The sequence below is a fragment of the Anser anser genome (genome assembly GCF_964211835.1).
Source record: "Anser anser genome assembly, chromosome: 11".
Taxonomy (NCBI): domain Eukaryota; kingdom Metazoa; phylum Chordata; class Aves; order Anseriformes; family Anatidae; genus Anser; species Anser anser.
In genome coordinates this window covers 14,264,104-14,284,740 of record NC_139732.1, presented here as the reverse complement: position 1 = coordinate 14,284,740, position 20,637 = coordinate 14,264,104, and the positions used below count along the sequence as shown (strand labels likewise).

General features: G+C 38.1%; 1 protein-coding gene across 4 annotated transcripts; it reads right to left on the bottom strand.

Annotated features, from left to right (window-relative positions):
- Positions 1-16: 16 nt before the first annotated feature.
- Positions 17-20,600, bottom strand: LSM14A (LSM14A mRNA processing body assembly factor). Of its 4 annotated transcripts, none has more exons than XM_083794726.1 (10): positions 20,223-20,600; positions 12,411-12,574; positions 11,408-11,540; positions 9,605-9,727; positions 7,643-7,819; positions 7,277-7,339; positions 6,420-6,599; positions 4,696-4,867; positions 3,566-3,794; positions 17-1,756 (listed from the first exon to the last, which is right to left on the bottom strand). In XM_083794726.1, exons 1-10 carry the CDS (start codon positions 20,341-20,343, stop codon positions 1,733-1,735), a joined length of 1,386 nt encoding a protein of 461 aa, XP_083650852.1. In that variant the 5' UTR covers positions 20,344-20,600; the 3' UTR covers positions 17-1,732. The 4 variants fall into 4 exon arrangements, with proteins under 4 accessions (XP_083650852.1, XP_083650853.1, XP_083650854.1 ...); XM_083794727.1 differs by having other exon boundaries at positions 9,605-9,724; positions 20,223-20,594; XM_083794728.1 differs by lacking the exon at positions 7,277-7,339.
- Positions 20,601-20,637: the final 37 nt, after the last annotated feature.

Here is a 20,637-nt window from a genome sequence, read left to right as displayed (position 1 = left end):
AAGCCCCGCAGCCTGGTGTAATTGAACAGTTTATTCTGGTTTAAAATTTAAAAAAAAAAAAAAAAAAAAAGGGAAACGAAACCAAAACAACATCCCCGGCCCCCCCCCCCCTCTGCCGCGCACGGTACACGCCCGGCACGCCACGCTACGGGGGAGCGCTGCCTTCACACCAGCCCCGCAGAGCACGAGCGCTGTTAACATGCAGAAACGTTACTAAACAAGGTTATCTAACTCCTAGTGACCTTAATAAGGAACCAATTACAAAATACTTCCTTGTAGTGCTATACAAAAGTTATAAAATTAAGATTCTATCAACCACTTTTAAATATTCCAATTTTTCCAACAGTGCAGTTTTCCACATCTTTATCACCACTGAGTACTTTGAAGATAAAGTAATAAAAAAAAATCATCAAATTAGATCAAAATGTTTTAATCTTTGGATCCCTTTATTCCTGTGGCCTTCATATACATATACAGACACAAATGACCAGGTCTCTATTTCAGCATATCAAAAAGTTGTAACTAGTCATTCAAAATTGGCAAAAAGTCCATACTATGTCATTTGCGGATTCACGGTCTTAGAACCAGGTTTTTATTGTCTCCAAGCTATGGTCTATCAAAATGCAAACAACTCCAAACACTAAGAATTATTTAAATTGCTTATGTCTACAGGTATTACATCAAAGTTAACATTTCAAGAACTGACAAATGGAGACATACTTTTTGTCCCAGGCGTGCCAAGAGAATTGCTTTAACTCATGTGCCCGGTCCATTATTTAAAAAAAAAAAAGTTAATATTTATCACTAAGTAAAATTAATTGCAAATTGACATATGATTTTTTTTGTCCTTATTCGAAAATATCTCCTTAATTTGGTCAAATCCTGTGATATGCCAGAAGCTACAAAATCAATTTCTTGCAAGAAAAGTGAAGAGTGTATCCAGTTTTATGCAATGGAAGAACATTTTCAAATCTTCATTATACTCCAAATATAAAATCAAACACTTAAGCCTGAAAAGCTGCTAAAGAAAAAAAAAAAGACAACTAATTCAGTGTTCTTCAGCATATCAACTTCTGCAATAACACAGTATGTTTGCCGACTTAAAAATGTTTATTCTTTAAAAAATTAGTTGCTTTTTATACAGCTATACAAAGTTTGTAATGTTTCTTTGGCAATGGGATATAATGGAATTTTACAACTATATAAAAAGTTTCCTTTGCCTAAGAAACAGTATTTACTGTGTGTACATATCTGACTGACAAAGCAAGTTTTCTACTGTCCAGCACCCTAGTTGATAAAGTACAACTATCTCAAAAGGGATATTACAGGATTTCCAAAAAACAACCTTCAGTGGATCAAAACACTCACAGTATCGACGGCCTTCTGCATACAATTGTCCTTACAACTTGAAGCAATTATCAAATACAGTTTAGTAATAAGAAAAATCCTTTCAGTGATGAAAAAATACTTAAACTCCATCGAAGTACTGCTTTATAATTAACTATACATAAGAAATTACTTATCCTTCTGTCTCAAATATATTTAATGCTCACTGTTTTCAAAGATGGCCATTTTTCAAAAAGTAACTGCATTACACCCCTTTGAAATTAAATAGTTAAATCCCAGTGCTGGTGACAAGTATACAGCAAATTAACTTCATTCTTTGCAGAGATTGAAACTAATTCTCTGGATGAAGATCTAGACGTTCACGCAGTTTCAGCTTTCCTGTAGACTATGCAGCAACTTTGTTGTCTTTCTAGAGGGAACAACAGTAGAATGTTACAATTAATTTTGCAATAACAAAAACAACAGATGAATTTGGGTAACAGCACTGGGAGAAGATGAACTGTGATGGCTACTACTCATGTTTCAAAATCAGAAAGGAGACCTCTGTAACTATTAGCATCTGGTCAAAGCACCCTCAGTCTAGCACACACTGAAGCAGCTACTCACTGACTAGAAGTATGGCACAAATCCTCGGTCTTTACACCACCTTCTACTTAACTGGAAAGATGTGAACCTTTTTCATTCATTAATTCCAAGCTTTGATCTTTAACTCCTCATCTCAATCCATGCTCAGCTACCAAAAGTATCTTTAAATTACAGGACTAATTCTTGCAATTTAACATAGGAATAACTGAGGGACAGTCAGAAACCTTTGTTATGAAAAAAGACTTTTTTAATATATTTTTTAAAATTAACTGTTCAACCAGAAAGCCAGGATTTTGCACTGAGAAATTCTAGCTACTCACAAGGTAAGCTGCCAGAAAAAGTTCTTCTGAGTCAGAATGTAAGAGGCTACACTTAATTGCATCAGTTTCATTAATTACATTTGTTACTGATTCTGAACAGTATAGTTTGTCCTTTCAAGTTTAAGATAATGTCAAAAAAATGGCTTGCACTGAAATAGAGATTTCATTTTTTTTTTTTTTAAGTTTTGCAAGCAACTCAGTTCTCCTGATTTATATAATCTGTCTGATCAATTAGTGTTGAAAAAAAAGGCAGAGTTTTAGTTAGTTTCTAAGAAAAAGGAAGTGCACCTAAGATACCACTAGCACAGAATACATTGCTTTGCTAGCTGAGGGTGGTATCTAATTCTGTCCTTTTCCTCTGAATGGCTGGCAGGAACAGGAGTTAAGAATAGGACATCTCGATAGCTTTGCAAAAGCAACAAACTGCCTGAGTACACTGTAAAAGGAAGGTTATGCCTTTTAGCTGCCGTAGCTCTTGCCGAACAAACTACTATTTCTACGTTTGCACCATGATGAAAGCATGTTTGTGTCTCAGGTTACTTCAGTTAACAGGCTTACATGGTGGTTTGTGCATAATGCTTAAAGAAATTTTACGCCTCATTCATATTCAACTAAAATGAAAGTAGTAATTTTAATCTTTTAAAAACCACCTTCTCTATGGGATGGGCAGGGATCTTCTCTTTCTGTTTTTATGCTTTATCTCCCACAGTTCCTTTTTACTACATGAGTAGCTGAAAAAAGTCAATTGTGCCTTAGCTTTCCCAACAGCTGTTTAACTATAGCTTGACGTAACTACAAAGAATGTATAACAAGCTTACACAACTCAAGTATTTTTTGACCTGCCTTTTGCAAAAGGTCATCTCTACACTTCAATTACTATATTTTAGTGGCTATACAGGATATTAGAAGTATATAAGCTTTGTGCCAAGTCACAATGAAGTCAAAGAAGTTCCTTGCACACTGTAAGCCAGTTAAATTTCTCCCTCTCAGCCTTCATGTTTTCCACACTGATTAGAAAAATGCTTGCAATTCTTACTTCAAATACTTGTATTGGATCTGTAAGACCTTTTACATTTTTCTTCAAATCCAGCTACAGAACAAATATTTAGGGCACCTGAAGAAAGGTAACTTTAAGTTTTGGTTGCTGCTGATTGTAAAGCAACGCTAGGTAACAAAAATTAACAGACTTTCAATTAAATACTGCAAAATACTATCCCAGAACTTCTAGTCCAACATCGAAACTAAAAGCAGAAGTTTTACCACCAGTTTCCAGAGCACCTGAACAGGTCATAATAAGATTAAATATATTTTACCCTATATTCAAAGTCAGCAAACTCCCTGCCTCCACGACCTCCTCTGAATCCACCACGAAATCCACGGGGGGCAGTGAAGCCACCTCTTCCACCTCCTCGCCCTCTTCCACCACGGAAACCAATCCCCCCTCTGCCTCGGAACCCTCCACGGCCACGATTGGGGCGCAGCGGTATTCCAAAGGTCTCTGCATTCAATCTTCTCTCCTCAGCCCAGGTTGGTCGCCGCTCCCTGCCACACACAAAGGAACAAGGATTGATTTGTTTAGCTGTTCAAAAAACTTTCAGAAGGAAGATTGCCTGACGTTGTTAGAATTGCCAGAAAGACAATGAAACGAAAAAATGATGCATTATCACACTGTAAATTTCCAAATTATGCCTTCTGTAAGTATCTACATGTGTGTCACGAATCATTTAACTCAGCAAAAAGGGAGATGTTACAATATTGGTTATAAACTGATAATACTTTAAGTTTCCTACAGAGAAGGACAAAGTCTGTATTGTCTGCACACAGCAAAATATAATAAAATAAGTAAGAGCTGTCTGCAATTTAAAACAGCAGACAGAAAGTAAGAGTTTGTAGTTACATGTATTTATCTTATCTAGCTGTCACTAAAACAAAACAAAAAACACCCCCCACACTCTTTAATCCAAACTAGGTTAGCAATCCACATCATCTTGCCTAATAAAAAGGCAACAGCAAAGATAAGCTTTTATTTTCCTGTAACGCTATCTTCCCATTTAAACAATCCTACTGGCCAAGATAGTTATGTAATCTGCTTAGAAACCATTAACAAATCACAGTCAACATTGATTTAACTAAGGTGCTAATTCTGTAACAAAACAAAAAAATAACGTCAACAGATCTGGAAAGGAGATTATACAGTACGTACACTCAAGTTCTAGAAGCATGACTCTAAAACAGTGGTTAAAAATGTCTTGCTATTAATGTATTGCATTTGCATACAGGAAAAGAAAAGCTTTCAAATTCCCGTTTTATTTTGTCCGTTGCATGTGGATTTAACCTCTACTAACTTTTGATTCAAAGTTCATCGTAATGAGTAGCACCTACACTACCTTATGACACAGGCATGCATTAAGTAGACTAACAAGCTTCCTCTTACAGGCCATACCTATTGTCATCACAAGAGATGTTATCAAAGAAGGATTTGGTTTTGTCATAGTAGCAGTTGGGTCCAAGTGGATCTTCCTCATCTGCATTCCCTTCGCTATTTTGGGTGTCGACACCTGAGTCACCTTTGTCTTCTCCATTTATGGGCTTCTCTGGTTTCTCCAGTTTGTCTTCTGGAAAATTAAACAGAAGCCTTCCAGACCAACAGACTAACCAAAATAGCAATGTTAACTTATTCCAAGACACACACACACACACACACTCTTATAATACTGAGTGTTCAGAAATATGAAAAGCCCTTGTAAATAGAATGTGCAAGTCAATCTGACACACAAGTTAGGATGTTTCACTGCTGCTGTCTGTAGGTTTAATATCCTCTATATTCTTTGTGGATTAAAAAACCAACACAGAACAAAGTTTCAGTAGACTGGATTTAATAGTTACCTATTTTATAGCCTCCTATCTACCTCTTTTCCATACTTAAAAGCCTCACTCAGTCACTCCTCCTACAAAAGCCAGTCCATGCTTTTTGCTCGCATTCATTACCCTTCTCCGTTGTCTTCTGACTCTGCTGTCTCTTTTTGAGGCAGATGGCATTCAAGATATGCCATGAATTGACTTTATATTCCTTTCCTAATAATGCTTGAAGTTCCAACTACAGTTTTGATTGGCACTGAAAAAAGCTGATGGTTCCACAGAACAACCTGTTATGATCCTGAAGTCTCATTCCTAAATGCTTGCATCTCAAAGCTCATGATGTCATGCGTGAACTTCAGATATTCCCCTCAGCCCTTTCACAACTCACACACTACCACTCACTCGGTCTCATGAGGTGTTTCCACTCACTCGGTCTCATGAGGTGTTTCTGTAATTCTCTATGATTAGATTTCCCTTTCTTATTATTCTGAAAAAAATAGTATCAACAGCAAACTCATGATCTCTATGCCAACTCATTATCTAAAACTGATCCAGAAGAAGCAAGCACCAGAGAACAAATCCTATGGGATTCTATGGGTGATTTTTCTCTACGCTGAAGTTTGACCATTAATTGCTACCTTTTAGCCAATCATTTACCCAAACAGGGAACTCCTTATTTTTTCCTGTAACTATTTTGTTCAAAAAAATAGTAGCAGCCATGTAACCAACAGGAAGGTGGTCACTAGAGAATGAGGTAATTAAAACACAAGCCTGTCAGAAAATAAAACAAGGTCTAAGCTGCTAGCGCTTCTAACTACTCCTGTGTTACTTTGGAAAAGGGTAAAAGCAAAGAAATGCCAGAAACCTTTAGAAATTGAAGCCCTCATGCATTCTCCAGCAAAGTTCTGATCCTAAACTCATGCTTTTATTATTGTTTTTGATCTATTAATAACTGGAAATATAGATTTTCCTTTACTGCATCTTCTCCAGAACTCAAGAGTACATTAACACTACCAGGACTTCTGCTTAAGTAATCTGCATTTTTAACTGACAGACTTGTTTAAGCATGCCATATATTTGCCAGTTAAAATTCTTTCAAAATCCAAACTAAAATATTAATCCAAATACTTAATGAATTAAGTAGATGATCATAGTTTACTTTTCAATTGCTCTTTTTTCCCATGACCACAAACAAGATTTAGCAGGTTATATCTCTTAAAAGCTGGTTTTCCAAAGCAGCATTAAAACTTTAAACAGCAAGACATGCCTATTTTACCATGCTTAAATCTAAAGCAAGAATTGGTTTACCTTTTAGTTTAAGTTTACTATGAAATTCTCTATCAATTTCCTCCTTGTTGAATTGTGCATTTGCACTTTCGAAGTCGAAATCCTTCTCAAACTTCATTGGACCATCCCTCCTAATACCAAATCTTCCTCGGCCCCCTCGGTGACCTCCACGGCCTCTCCGTGCTGAAGGAGCCCCTGGAACTAAAAAAGGGAGGTTCTAGAATTAGAAAAAAGCAAAACTAACACCACCATCACACACAAAAAAAACAAACTCCTGGGATAAAAGCATGGGACTTCATGCACCCTGCACTATTGTCGTTAAAAGTCCTGTTGGAGCAGCTTATAACTTGTAAACTCACTTACAGTGAGTATGGCAATGACACAGAAAGCAGAATACACTTAGGTAGTAAAAGACTTCCTAGAAGTCATTAAAAGCTTTCTGAAGAGATAAAATGCCAACATCTTTCCAGTCAACTATTTTTGTAGCAAGTTACATGCTATTATGTGTATTCATGGATTTATAAACATAACAGCATGAAATAACACTTTTTAATTTTTATTCAAATCACTTAATATAAAACAACCACAAGATATTTTTTCTTCGATGTTGACTTTTTGTAGTTGTATCTACTCTGATCCAATGCAAAGTTGTTGTTACCCACTACAAACAACTCCGTGAAAACTTTCTAAATACTTAAGTTCTATATTACTATATTCTGGACTGCAAGATTTCTGGACTAAGATTTCCGAACACTAAAAACAAAGTCTTCGTACTTCTCAAAATATACATAATGCTGTAGTTTTTCGTAGTCTTTTAAAAAAATTAGTCATTGAAGTCTGAAACTAGAATGATAGCTATTTCTCAAAACAAGATTTACCAATTTGTCGTTTGCTTTCATTTCTGAGTTCATTTTCTGATCTTGAAACCTTGTGTGCTTCAGCTAAAGTTGGAAATAAAAAGATGATTTGTTTATCTAATTAGGTATTTTCTACCATACTTATGTATACAACTATATAGTTCAGATTTTCAAAAAATCTAGACCTATGAATTTAAAATGAGTTAAAATTTTAGTGAAAAAAAGAAATAATGTTTGACTTTAAAAAAAAAGTATATAAAATCCAGGTCTCTGCTGGCCAGTCCACTACTAATGGACAACAGGAAAAATCGTATGTGTTAACCTTAAAAAGAGCATTTCAGCTGTGTACAGTAGAAAAGAACCCACACGACAATTATCAAAAGCTACCTCGTCTGTGCTCTTGATTCTCTAGTGATTTTTGGCTAGCTGACACCATAGGTCTGGCTGGTACGGGACTCCTCCTCCCAACTGGTGCTGGAGCAGGTAAGTGGGCTGAAGCTGTTTGTACAGCTTGTTCCATGGTGGGGCTCCTTCTCAAATGATCCATCTGAGGGCTCGAACGACCTAAAATAAATAAAAAAACCACAGTTATTTCTCACACACGAATTCGAGTTATTGGTCTCAACCAATCTAGACTGACAGGTTTATCTGCCTTACCAGTCAAGACAGCTGTGTCCAAAGAAGAAATAAATATTTCTGCACCCTCAGATCCACTAATCCAGAATGAAGGATATTTAGCAATTCCCCTTCCCCCAGTCTAAAAGAAAAAAATGGGTAGGACAATTAATCCCTACCAACACACATCCGTGATGTGCATTTAGCTGTGGAATGAAATTCTTTGGTTGATTGGAGGGATAAATACTCTTTCTGCTTCCCTGGAAAGCCAAGTGGAAAGCGACTGCTCCCAAAAGCAGAGATATTGTTATGACACTGAAATTTCATTTCATCTAGCACAATGTTGTATGTTCACTACAAGATTATGAACAGTGATGGCTAGTGCCAGGCATAATGTAGATGAAGGAGCTGTGAAAGCTTCCCCACAAAGTGCTCTTCATACATTTTAATTTGCAGTGTGAGTGATTGGGGCCAGAAGCATGTTTAGAATGGAAACATCCAATCTGACCAGGCAAATTTATGACACAATACAGATAGATCTGTTGAGAAATCAGTGTGGTAAGACTCAACTCTAGAGAGCTAAAGGAAAAGAATAAGTATCCCATAAAAAGTAAACAAAACCAAACCAAAAGAACACCACATGTATGATCTAAAAGGCAAACATTTTGAAAAGCAAATACACACAAAGAAACTTGTTGATGCCCCACTGGAAATTTTGTGGCAGAATGTTTGCTCATCTGGAGCATATCTCCTATTAAATCCAAAAATCATACAGGTTTTAATTTCATCTACAGGAAACCAAGCTACACTTTCAAGAGGGGAAAAAGTAAACGCTCAGCATAATTAATTCAAAAAACTAATCTGTGTTCGGTAATCCACTCAACTATTCCTTGAAAGCAGTCCTTATTGGTTCACAAACTTCAACTAGAATTTAAGAAAAGGTTTGCTACAAGCAAAGTGTTTTGCCTTTTAACATGACTGCAGAAACTTGAAAAAAAGCATCAGGACTATATGTTTGCACACACTTTTAGTCACAGCAATGAAAACTGGAAGAGCAGGAAATAATGCCTTTTGGATTTTAAGGAGTAATCATAGCACATTTTCATGACAAGTGAGGGTGAAGTTGCTTTACATTTAGTTTCTTTCCTCTTTGCCACTCAAAAAAACATCCAGAATTATCCTCATTGCTGCTTCTCTCTTTCTGCAGTATTACAGAAGAAACCGTGCAGTTTCTATTACTGTTAAGCTGATTTAACTCTCAATGTCACTATCTTTACAGGCATTCAGGTGTGCTGTCAATATTATTTATGTAAATACAAATTAATAAAAAAACACTTTCAGGAATAAATATGTAAAAATTGCAGGCTAAAGGACTTTACGATTCAATAAGCATGAACTGTCTTGAGCTGTCATGCTATCAATAAAACTAGGTATCAGATTTCCGTATGTACCTATTTGCTAAAATTATTCAATTGAATCAAATCTTACTCCTCAATAGAGATGTTTTGAAAATAATGCGTTGCTAACATAGCTACCTATACAGCATGCCTAGATGTAGGAAAATACATTTAAAGAGCAAACACTCCGTTTTTTGTTCTCGTAATACTGAATGTTTTTATGACAGAATTGAGCTGTTTGGTCAACATTTCTGGCAACAACCTAAATTGCAGGGGTTGAGGAAATGACTAGTCAAAAGCTAAAACTGGAAAACAAATAATAGTCAAAATGATTTACCTTGAGACATCTGTGTTTTTAGTGACCTTGCATCTGTTGTAAATGCAGAACCAACTGCAGTGCTTTGGGACATGTTAGCACTGGCTGAAGAGTCTGTTCCAAAAGACGTTAAAGAACCTCCTGCTTTGAAAGAAATAACACAGTCGTAAAAGCTGTTTTAGACTTTTCTCTATTTTTAAAAACTAAACGATTAGTGAAACCATATTATGCAGTCATTCTGGAATACACAGAACATCTGCTCCCCAACGCTAATTAAGTTTAACGTACATATTCTTAACAAGTTGGTAGAACTGTATCATCTAGCTGCTTTTTATTAAACAAATAAGGAAACACAGCTAACTTCAATATCACAAGGGCTAACATAGCACGGTCATGATAGCATCTTACAGAATAACGCACAAATGCTATTTAGATGTATTTCAACTTGCTATCTTTCAAACAAAAATATGACTGTCAACTTTTATTTATTGGTACCAAGTTATAGCCAGTTCTTCAGCCTTCCTTTCACATGACTAGCGTTTTCACTAAAAACAGTACCATTGTCAACATAACAGTTACACAAATCCAAGTTTGTGATAAAACAAAAGGTGGAATACAAAAAAGACATCTGAAACTTCACAGGAGCACCTCTGCTCTCTCATCTCACTCTCAAAGATGAAGGCTTTCACCCTCAGGATTACTGCAAGCTATTAGCTGCATTTCACTAAACAAACATTTCACAAAATAAACATACTAAAGAGTGCTAAAGATCAGTTTATCTTAAATACAAATGAAGGTTCTGATTATCCTAGGAAAACACATTTTTATTATCACAGAAGATTAAAAAAGAAGTAAATTTTGAAGACTTAAGACCAAAATTTATAAAGCCCAGAATTTTTAATATTTTAACTACTTTCAAAATTTTCAGCCATCACTGGAAGTGACGCCAGTCAAGTAATACCCATTGTGTTACCATATTCTATTACAGCTGCACTTGTACCAGTGCAACACACACTAGTTGCTAAACTGCCATAGCATGTAAGGCCTCAACTTTCTTTCCTGGCCCCAAAATTCTCATCTTAAAACAGTGATGCATCTACTTCGCCTCTACGCAGTGAATGAAAACAAGAGAAGCTTCATGCCCATTTTGTTTCTTTGTACAGTCATACCTGTGGGTTTGTTTTTGTTCTTTACTGCTGGGAATATAAACTGAGTTCTCTTTTTACTTCAGAAACTTTAAGGGAGAAATGAAACTTGGTCGGTGAGCCTTGGAGAGTATCTACTATTAAATCTACAGTAGAAAGGAGCAACACATGCAACTCACAAATACCTAAAGCAATGGATTTTGTGCCAAGCTAACATCTCATGAATAGTTAGAGGGCTGTCCTGGCACATGGACCACTGAATAATCTAAGTCGTTGGTGAAGGAACACGCTACCTTGGTCAGCCTAGGAAACCAGATATCCACAGCACAGCTATGAGGCTTTTCTAGAGTTGCTGCCTCTATCACTTATGAAATAGAAAGAATATAAGATGATTATAATGAATTTATATATGTAACATAACAAATGAATACATGAACCTTTTCCCACTCATCTCTTTGAGGGCGTTTAGTTCTCAATCATATGAATGTTTTGATTTGAGGTGCAAAGGGCATGAAAAACCCACTATTCCTCAGCTGAACTGTGGGACTGATACAGACTGAAGACTTTGGATCTGCCATTAGGCAGAAACATCGATGGACTTACAAACACTCATCGCTGTCTACATACACACATGGAACTTCACTTGCAGGAAAACACAAAATAATAAAAATGAACATACCAACTCCAACAGCGCCAAACTGCTGTCCCACTAGCGGGCTTGGACTAAACTGACTGTACGCAGGCATTCTGCCAAAAGGACCATAGGACCCCACAGACTGGAATGAAGATGTAGTTGAAGATCCTAGTGAAGACTAAAGACAAAACCACAATAAGTAGGAAACAGCTCTGCAAGGCAAGAAAGGCAGAAACTATTCATTAAGATTCACCCTAACACCACAACTATGGCTAGTACATACAAAGGAACCCTTAACATTCAAGAGCTTGTTTTAACATCAAGACTTCAACCATTTCAGTGCAGAAGCAAAGACAACAAAAACAGTGAATTATGCAGATTATTCTGAATGAAAAAACAATCAATAGCTGAAAACATTTTCACAACTACATATACAGTTTAGAAAGTGCCTTCCAATGCTACAAACCTGTGAAAACAGTACCCTAAAATTTGCAATCTTCTCTGGAACCTCAGATACTGAACTTTGCTTTTGTCAAACACCTGTATAAGGTTTTGTCGGCAAACCTGGAAAATGTCACATCTTTTCCCTAAAGTTTCAAAAACCACATGACCAATGCAAGGCCCTGGCATACTGAAGGAAAGTGAGCTTATTACTACTGCTGGGATTAGCAGTAACACAGTTCGACAGATCTCAAAGAACACAGACAGAAACAGTTGCATCAGATTCAGAAAGAGACCTTAGAGGATTACAAGTATATGCCTCAAAAAAATTCTCAAGATTTTTACCTTATGCAATAGCTAAACGTTAGAAATGCATAAACTTTTGTGTCCAGTGCACTGTACTAGAGTTAGATTTCAACATTGATTTTCAGTTAAAGATAGGATTCAAAAGAGGGAAAAAAAAAATGTCTTTCCATAGTCCTTTACACTGGATTGTGAACTTCAAAGCAATGAAGGTTTTAATTTTTAGACACTCGCAGTTAAAGAGCACTTTAAGCTGCTAGGTTATATTTTATATGTTTATTGCTTAAGATACGTTTTGACTTACCTGAACAATAGCAGGGTCCTGTGGCAAAGAACACTGAGGCTTTGGTGGTTCACAGACAGTTAGGTCTTTAATGTCACTACCACGGAATATAATATACTCAAAGACTTCATCGCGAGGCGGTATAGGTCTATCAGTTGGTCTATCTTCTGTACCAAAGGAACGAACTGCAGACGTGGGAAGGGGAAAAATAAAAAGAACAAAACACCCCTCATTTAACAAAAAGGTTTCCAATATGCTGTAAAGACCAACAGTTCTATATAGAAAGAATAAAATGTTGTTGAGCAAAACAGTCTAACAGACAGTATATTCTTTACCATTATCAACTGCTCAGACAGAAACAAGTAATTTCATCTTACAAATCTCAGTTAAAATTCACGTGGAAAGATGCCTTTTCTGTTCTTTACTAAGACATGACTTGCACTGCCAGTCACAGGTTGAATATTCCGATTGTTTTGTGAGGATGAAGGGAAGCACCTTTTTTTTTTTTTTATGTTAACACTCACTGGAGATTAGTTATACTTTCAGGAATGCCAAGTAGCAACAAAGGTTGCTAAGTCCTACAAATCAAGGGCTACATGACTTTACATACTTCATATTATGTGTTTGCAAGTGAGGAAAAAGCTTATGCTAATACTACTAGAAATTAAGATATTAAAGATGACCCAAAGCAAAGTATTTCTTAATAGATTCAAGAATCTGAATCAAGATTTAAATTGAAAATTAGGATCTCTGTAATATGTGTAGAGAGTTTTCACTAAGCAGAATGTATTTTGCTCATTAGTGTAAGTTTCATACGATTTACATCAAATTAAGTAAACTCACTGGGGCAGAATTATCTTCCTAAGCATGCCCACATAGTATGCAACATACATTAAATTTATTTTTATGTACTTAGTTGAATTCCAACAATTTTCAGATTGCATAATGATGGTTATTATGCTTTTCCCTTTCCCCTATGTATAATCACTACATCACTTGCATACATGGATAGGATCACTTTACTTTCACTACACTCTCCAAGGCCTCTCCTCATCTTAAGATTGCCAACCCTTGCTGAATATAAAATGGAACAATAAAAAAAACGTGTCTACAAGAGATCGAGTTTTGTAATCAAAAGTTAAACAATGAATTGAAAGAAATGGATAATACAATGTTAATACCATTCTTCTGAACATCAGCTTGTGTCAGCTTCGACAATCCCTCACAACTGTCTTTGCTTCACCATTTTAAGAAATTTTTATTTGCACTCTAAGATAGAGGTTATGCTGAGAAAACATCTGTATTTTGATTGAATGCATCAACAATCTGGAGACATCACTAGGCACTTATTTACAGTCATAAAATCTCCAGTCAAGAAAAACAGAGCTTCCTGTAGAGTTGTACAAAGTGATACTGAGTCATTGCTCAGGCTATATCATCTTCCATCACTGTTTTTCTTCCCAGTGATGGGGAGAAATCTGTTCATGTTCTTGCCCAGGCACATGAACATGAACAGAACTTGTCAGTCAACTATTACAAATCTTTTTTGAGAAGCATAACTGAGGGTTATAGAGATCATTCCACACTAGAACGAAAAATAAAACTAAGTGGTTACAAATATTTATTTCACACTTATATCATCTACTAAGTTGAATGTAATCAACTTCTGTTTCTGTGCATCTAAAAGTCTGCTCTGAACGCTACTATAGAGAGTGTTTAAGAGCTGTCAAAAGGCAAAACTTTGTTAAAAAGTGTCTTCTCTCTCTACAAAAAAAAGACCAAGTTATCTGAAGGTAAAGAATTTGTAGAAATTAATTCAAAAGTAACGCAGAACAAATTAACAATATCAGTTAGTTGTGTGCTTTACTGCACACAGTTCATTCTGCTGCTTTTTATTCATTAGACCCTTCAACTTCAGTCCTGACCAAAGATACAGCTTCAGTTTCTGGCCATCCTATATACCCTATTAATTAGTTAAGTAGTTAATTAATTTGGCTCTTCATTACATCATTTGACCTGCTGTCTTGGCAAGTATAACAGAAGTCGATTTTCCATTGGTTCTCTGTTCCACACTGAGATGGTTGGTCTAGTAGCCATTTTGCCTACAAAGGTGCACAAAAATGACCAGGCTGTGATCAGTAAGTTACTAAGTATTTCTACTTTCTAGCAAAAGGGAAGGAACTAACAGCAGTAACACCGCAGAAATGGGTAGAAAACTAGAGAACACATTTAATCTTTATATAGAAAAACTCATCTGATCAATTATGGAAGAAGTCTGCTTTGAAAGTGCTTCTCTTGTATATCAGAGCTACGCTGTGTGCCTAAGTATATTAACATTAATACCAACAACACAAGACACCCGGCAATTACCTTTCTCCATTCTAAACTAACAAAGAAAAAACGAACGACTTAACTTCCGCCCACTAACAAGTTATGAGAGGTAAAGGTATTCTATCGTATGTCAACAAGGACTTGTCTTTCTTCATGTCATAACGTAAACTTCAAAAGTAATTCCAACACCAAAAATTAGAATTCATCTGTAACAGATTCAATTGTCTATACAACTAGACCAAGACACAGTTATCATCATCTATGGTTTTGCAACAAAACACATCAAGAGCTGCTACTAAAAGTTTGGGCTTCTTTTTTCCTCCACCTCTTCCCTGCCCCAAATCAAAACAGTTTTAGCGCAACTTGTTTCAAAATACAAAAACCATGTTGCCCAATGAAGATTGCATACCCCTTCCCAACAGAAATAAGCTCCTCCAACATGGTGTTCAACCTTTCTCTCTCACCCAAAAAGCAATGAGAGTAAACACCCAGAGTCTGGTTTCTCTTTGGAAGAAAGGAATGATATGGGCTACTCAATGTTTTTGCAGTATCTATCCCAATTAGGTCCTTCATATACTGGTATAACAGTTTTCTGTTACTTTTAATAACTTGCAAAGGGATAGCTGTCTTTATAGTTTCTTCTTTCCTAGACTGGATTAGGATTTAACATAATCTGAACTAATTAGAGCAAAGATCTTAATATTAAAGGTGATCGATACAGTAGAATATTCGAAAGAAATAGCTTTTACCATAATTTTGCATAATCAGAAATACTAAGATACAGAGTATCAAAAAGATAAGGTACTGGAGCAGCAGCAGTCTTAGAGCTCTATCCAGCTCGCTCTCTTGGGCTATTTCCTCAGACTACTTCCTTCCTCCAGAACAAGGTGCAGTAGTTCATATATAGCAAAATACTGAGGAGCGAGAGGAAATGAAAATAAGCACATGTAAAATAACATAATCTTATAACATTTACAAGGACTATGGTAAACCCATTCAATCTTACCTTGCCAATTAAAAGTCGTTGCTTTTTTTTTTTTTTTAAGTAAGCTAAACTGGTTTATTGACTTGCAGACAAAAACCTATCACCATAATATTAAAAGCAAACTTATTTTGACCAGCCTCAATGTTACAACTACATACTATATTTTAATACCTATTACTATATTATAATACTACGGTATCCAAGGAAACCATTGTAGCTTTCCCTATCAGTTAACAAAAGCAATCACCTGTTGGATGACAAAAATACTGTTAATCAGAAGTCACACTTTATATTCTACTAGCAAAAGAGGATTCTGTTCCCCTTTAATGTGCATTATTGCAAATATGCAGTTCAGTCAGTCTCTGCACACGGCTCCAAGACAGTCTCACCAGCCTTACTTTGGATGTATCACGTAGATGCAGAAAGCAGTCCTTCCCCACTCTTAAGACACCCACGAGATGTTTGGTGACAAAACTGAGGCCACCTCTACCAGAGCACTTCACTGTATCTCTCTCCAACACCTCACAACCCTTTCCCTACACACCACTGAGGTAACAGTACTAACATGACGGACACGCACCTTCAGAAACAGTAACTCAGTCTACATGTCCTTACTTACAGGAGTGTTGTGTTAACAGGGAGATAAGGTATGACAAAAGCAGACAGGAGTGGGCTTTGACAAGAGGAACCATTCCGCTGTGACACACTATGCACAGGGCTGGTTTGGCACACCTGCCATAAACCTCAAGATGTTGGGGGAGCATGCAACTTAACAGAGCCTGAAAAACAACTTCATACCAATTTAATAAAACTACCCCTTCCCTTTTCTGCACCCACCCTTGCACTATAGGGAATACTCAGATCTTCGCACAAATTTAACTTGCTTCTGTCTTCATTTCTGACTCTTTCACACAATTAATATTGTGTAAAAGGCTAAAAGAAAGGGAAGTTTTCTCTTGCATGCATCATTAGATGATGGAAAACACAGGTGGCTGAAAATGCCAGAATTTTAACTACTTATTAAGTTCATGAATGCAGCTTCATTAATAGCTATTAATTATAACGGTCCAAATGCAACTCCAACCATGAATCCCCAACAGCTGATTAAGTGAAACCTGGTATGTTATATCAGAGAGACTCTCTCATTTTCTTACGCTTACATCCCTAAGGATTCCCTACTGTTGGCAGGAAACAAAGCCTCTTCTGAACCAATATGATTGTTCTTACAGGGCCTACCTACATTAAAAATCCCTCTCCCTAAGTCTGTGCCTTGAAATAGAAAGCCATTATGTATTGCAAGGCTGAAAGATCACAACTACTTTTTAGTGCTGCAACATGCAAGATCGACCACGACCTGCCATGACTATTCTACAGCTCCTCCTAGGTAGGACAGCAAGCACCACAGCAAGGAAGCTTTTATGCCTTCTGTCTGTGGCTTGCAAACAGTCTATTCTGAAACTGGCTGGACTCAATGACCGTTTAAACAAAAACAAGAAAAAGTGGAACTGGAGGCACATTCCAAACTAATTTAATTTGAAACTTGAGAATACAAGTGGGTGGTTTTTGTTTCCAATCACTAGCTCTGAGAAGGTGGAAATCCAAAGAAAACATAAGCACCGAATAACATACAAAACCATCAAAAAATTGGCTAACTTGCTTAGTATTTGGAATTCAGTGTCATCTAGACAGCAGTTTTTATTTAAATAACGATTTATTTAAATGCACGATTTATGAAAGGATCCATTGCCTTCTATCATCAGCCTTATGTTATACTCGATACTTCAACAGTTGCTATCTGCCTCTAATTCACAAGGCCACAACTTTCACTAGTGAAAGGATCACAGCTTTGTAAATAAAATTCTGGCTAGAGAACTAGAAGAGACTGCCCCTCAGTAACTGAAGGCTACAATCTGTATTCTCTTATCAACCCAAAAATCATACTTCTGCCCAAACCACAAAAGATTTAAGATAGATTACATTCCACACGCACACCCTCCATCAGTTTAACCTCAGACTTCAGCTTAGCCCACTTAAGCCCAACTGTCAGACAAATCTGTAGCTATTCAAGAACAGATTCTATCCCTGCTTTTGCACTTCATGTCAAAAACAATTTCTTCTATTTCAGTTAGGAAAAAACAACAGTAAACTGTCATGCACTCAACTCAGGTAACAGTCACACAAAGCCAATTACAGAGTGGAACAAACTGGAAGCAACTTTTTTTTTTCCGGGCAGAAAAAGTTTTATCTGTGGTAAAGACCCCAGTAAATAGTTTTGGTTTGACTTCTCATCTTACCACAGAAACAGATAAATATTACCCAACTGACATATTTACACCTACAGACACTTTAGATGGAAGATGCATTTTTCTTCTTTTACAAACAGACCTAGCCGTAGTTAACCACACTTGTCACCTTATATATACATGCTATTATACCACACGCATATGACCTAAGCCTTCACTTATTCAGAAGCTTGAATACTCTGTACAGTTGAACATTTTGTTCACGAGCACAGTGAGTTGTTTCGCAGTCTAACATGGTTGTTATCAGCTTCCAGATTAATCTTGAGATTTTTAGTTCCCAGTGGCCTAGAAATACTGGTTTATTCTCTTCTGAATCATGGCACTGTCATTACAAAACACACATTCTTCAGCTAACTCAGCCAAGTTCTATTAAACCAAATTTAATGGTTTAGATTTACATTTCTGATGAGAGCTATGAGAAGAGAGTAGATTAGATTTGTAACTGTAGTTTGATCCATCTTAACTACACTTTGGCAGATGTGCCATGACATGACTTAATCACTCTCGAGAACTCATGCAAGATCAGCTTGGTCAGCACTAAATCTGTCTAATTTAAGGTAAGACAAGCTCCTCAAGGATGGGATTCTAAGTGCTTTTGTACAAACCTTAACAATCATAATACTAAACTGGTATTTCTAAACTTTTTTTTTTTTTAAATCATAGTGCTCATTGTCTTCTCATGTTAGAAAAAAAAAAGCTACTTGTCCTTTTAAAACAGATAATTCAATTCCAGCAAGGTAATTCAACCTGAAGGCAACTTTAGAAATAAGTAAGATCACATCATGAAAGCTAAATGGCCTGTAAATGAACTACGCAAGCCAACCAAACCCACTGTAAGGTGTTTCAAAGCATACATGTAAGAATTCACAAGACAAAGCAATGTATTTCTTAAATAATAATTGTCCATATACTTGGTGGTGGGAGCGGCCTTAAAGTGACATGGCACACAAACAAAAATTACCGCAGACGCCAATGAGTGATGAAAGGAAACTGCTACGATATAAACTCCACAGACCAACTACATATATACACCAATCATATAAAGAAATCTATAGACTGTCATTTCCCTAAAATGCTAAGCATACCCTATGAAATGGGAACAGAGGCTTGGAATATTCTCAAGTCTCACAAATTTAGTTTACACAAAGAGCAATTTTCGGATGAACTCTCTGCTTTTATATATGCATTTAGCTTATTTAGTCACACTTCAAAGTCAAGAATTGAAAATTAAAATACCACCAGGTTTTGCAGAATAAAGAAAAGATTAAAAAGATATTAAAAACTCTTATTTTTTGACCTGAATATTGTACCTTGACTGAGATGGCTAACACACTTGTGTTGAGAGTGCATTATCACACGCAAGGAATGGTGAAGTCCTTCATGTGGCCATTTTTAAACTTTCCTTTCCCCCACTCCCCAGTCTCTGACATTCTCACTTCGTAAGCACATCTTCCTAACTTTCTGACACACACACATACGCACTTTGGCTTATATATTCTCAAGCCCGTGTCTGCACAGAATTTTGAGTGCCATATAGCTCACGATGAGCTTCTGAAATGAAGAGCTCACGATCAGCCTCTTTGTTGACAACCTAGCACCCACAGTATCTCCTGCAGACCTCAGCTGCCTCCTACTGCAGGATGCAAAAGAGTTCAGCGGTACGCGGCTCTAGACCCTTGATATCCGGAATCCTTACGATGCAAAGAAGTCCTTCTGCCTGCCCCACTTCCTACTTTCCTTTCCTAACTCAGAAGCAGTCCCACCACTGAGCTCTGCGTACTTTTCTTCCACCCGCGCCTCCTTTAGCAGCCCCTCCTTCCCCCGTCCTGACCCGGGTACCGCTCCCAGCTCCTGTTTACGAGGCTCCCTTCGCGGCCCCTCCGGCCGCAGCCGGGATGGGTGATCCCCGGGGCGGCGGCAGCAGGGGATGCGCCGCTCTCTGCGCAGCTCCCCGGCCCCTCGCTCGCTTCCACCCCCGCTCCCCAGGGCGGCGGGCAGAAGGACGTGCCTGCGGCCCAAACCGCTCAGCTCCGAGAAGCCCCCACCGAGAACTCCCGGCCTGCCCTCGGCACCCGGAGCCTCCCCGTCGCCACAACGGCCCCGGACAGCTCCGCCGCGGTTTCAGGTTCTCGCTCCGCCGCCGCCCGCCCCGCTCCGCTCCCGAGGCGCGGCTGGGCCTCCAGGCCCCGGGCCTCGGCTCCGCCAGCTCCTCACCCTTGGCGAGCGCCACAGTGGAGTTTTCGGTGTCGATGGTGTAGAGGATCCCCTCATAGCGGATCTCGGCCTTGGAGATGAGGCTGATCTTGCTGCCGATGTAGGGCGTCCCCCCGCTCATGGTGCTGCCTCCTCGGTCAGGGACCCCCCCACTCCTTCCCTGCCGAGCGCAAACAACTAAGCGAGCCCGACTCGAAACCGCAGCAGGCGCTCTCCTCCTCCCGCTTCGAGGCCGACCTCCCGCCGATCCCCCAGCGCCGGCTCCCCCCGCGCAGACTCCCTCAGCACAGCCCGCTCCCGCAGCGCCCTGAAGCTCCCAACATGGCGGCCGCCTTCATCTTCCCTCAGCGTCGCCCCCCCTGCGCCCCGGCCGCGAAATGGATGCCGGGAGCGGCGGCGGTCTCGCGAGAAGTGC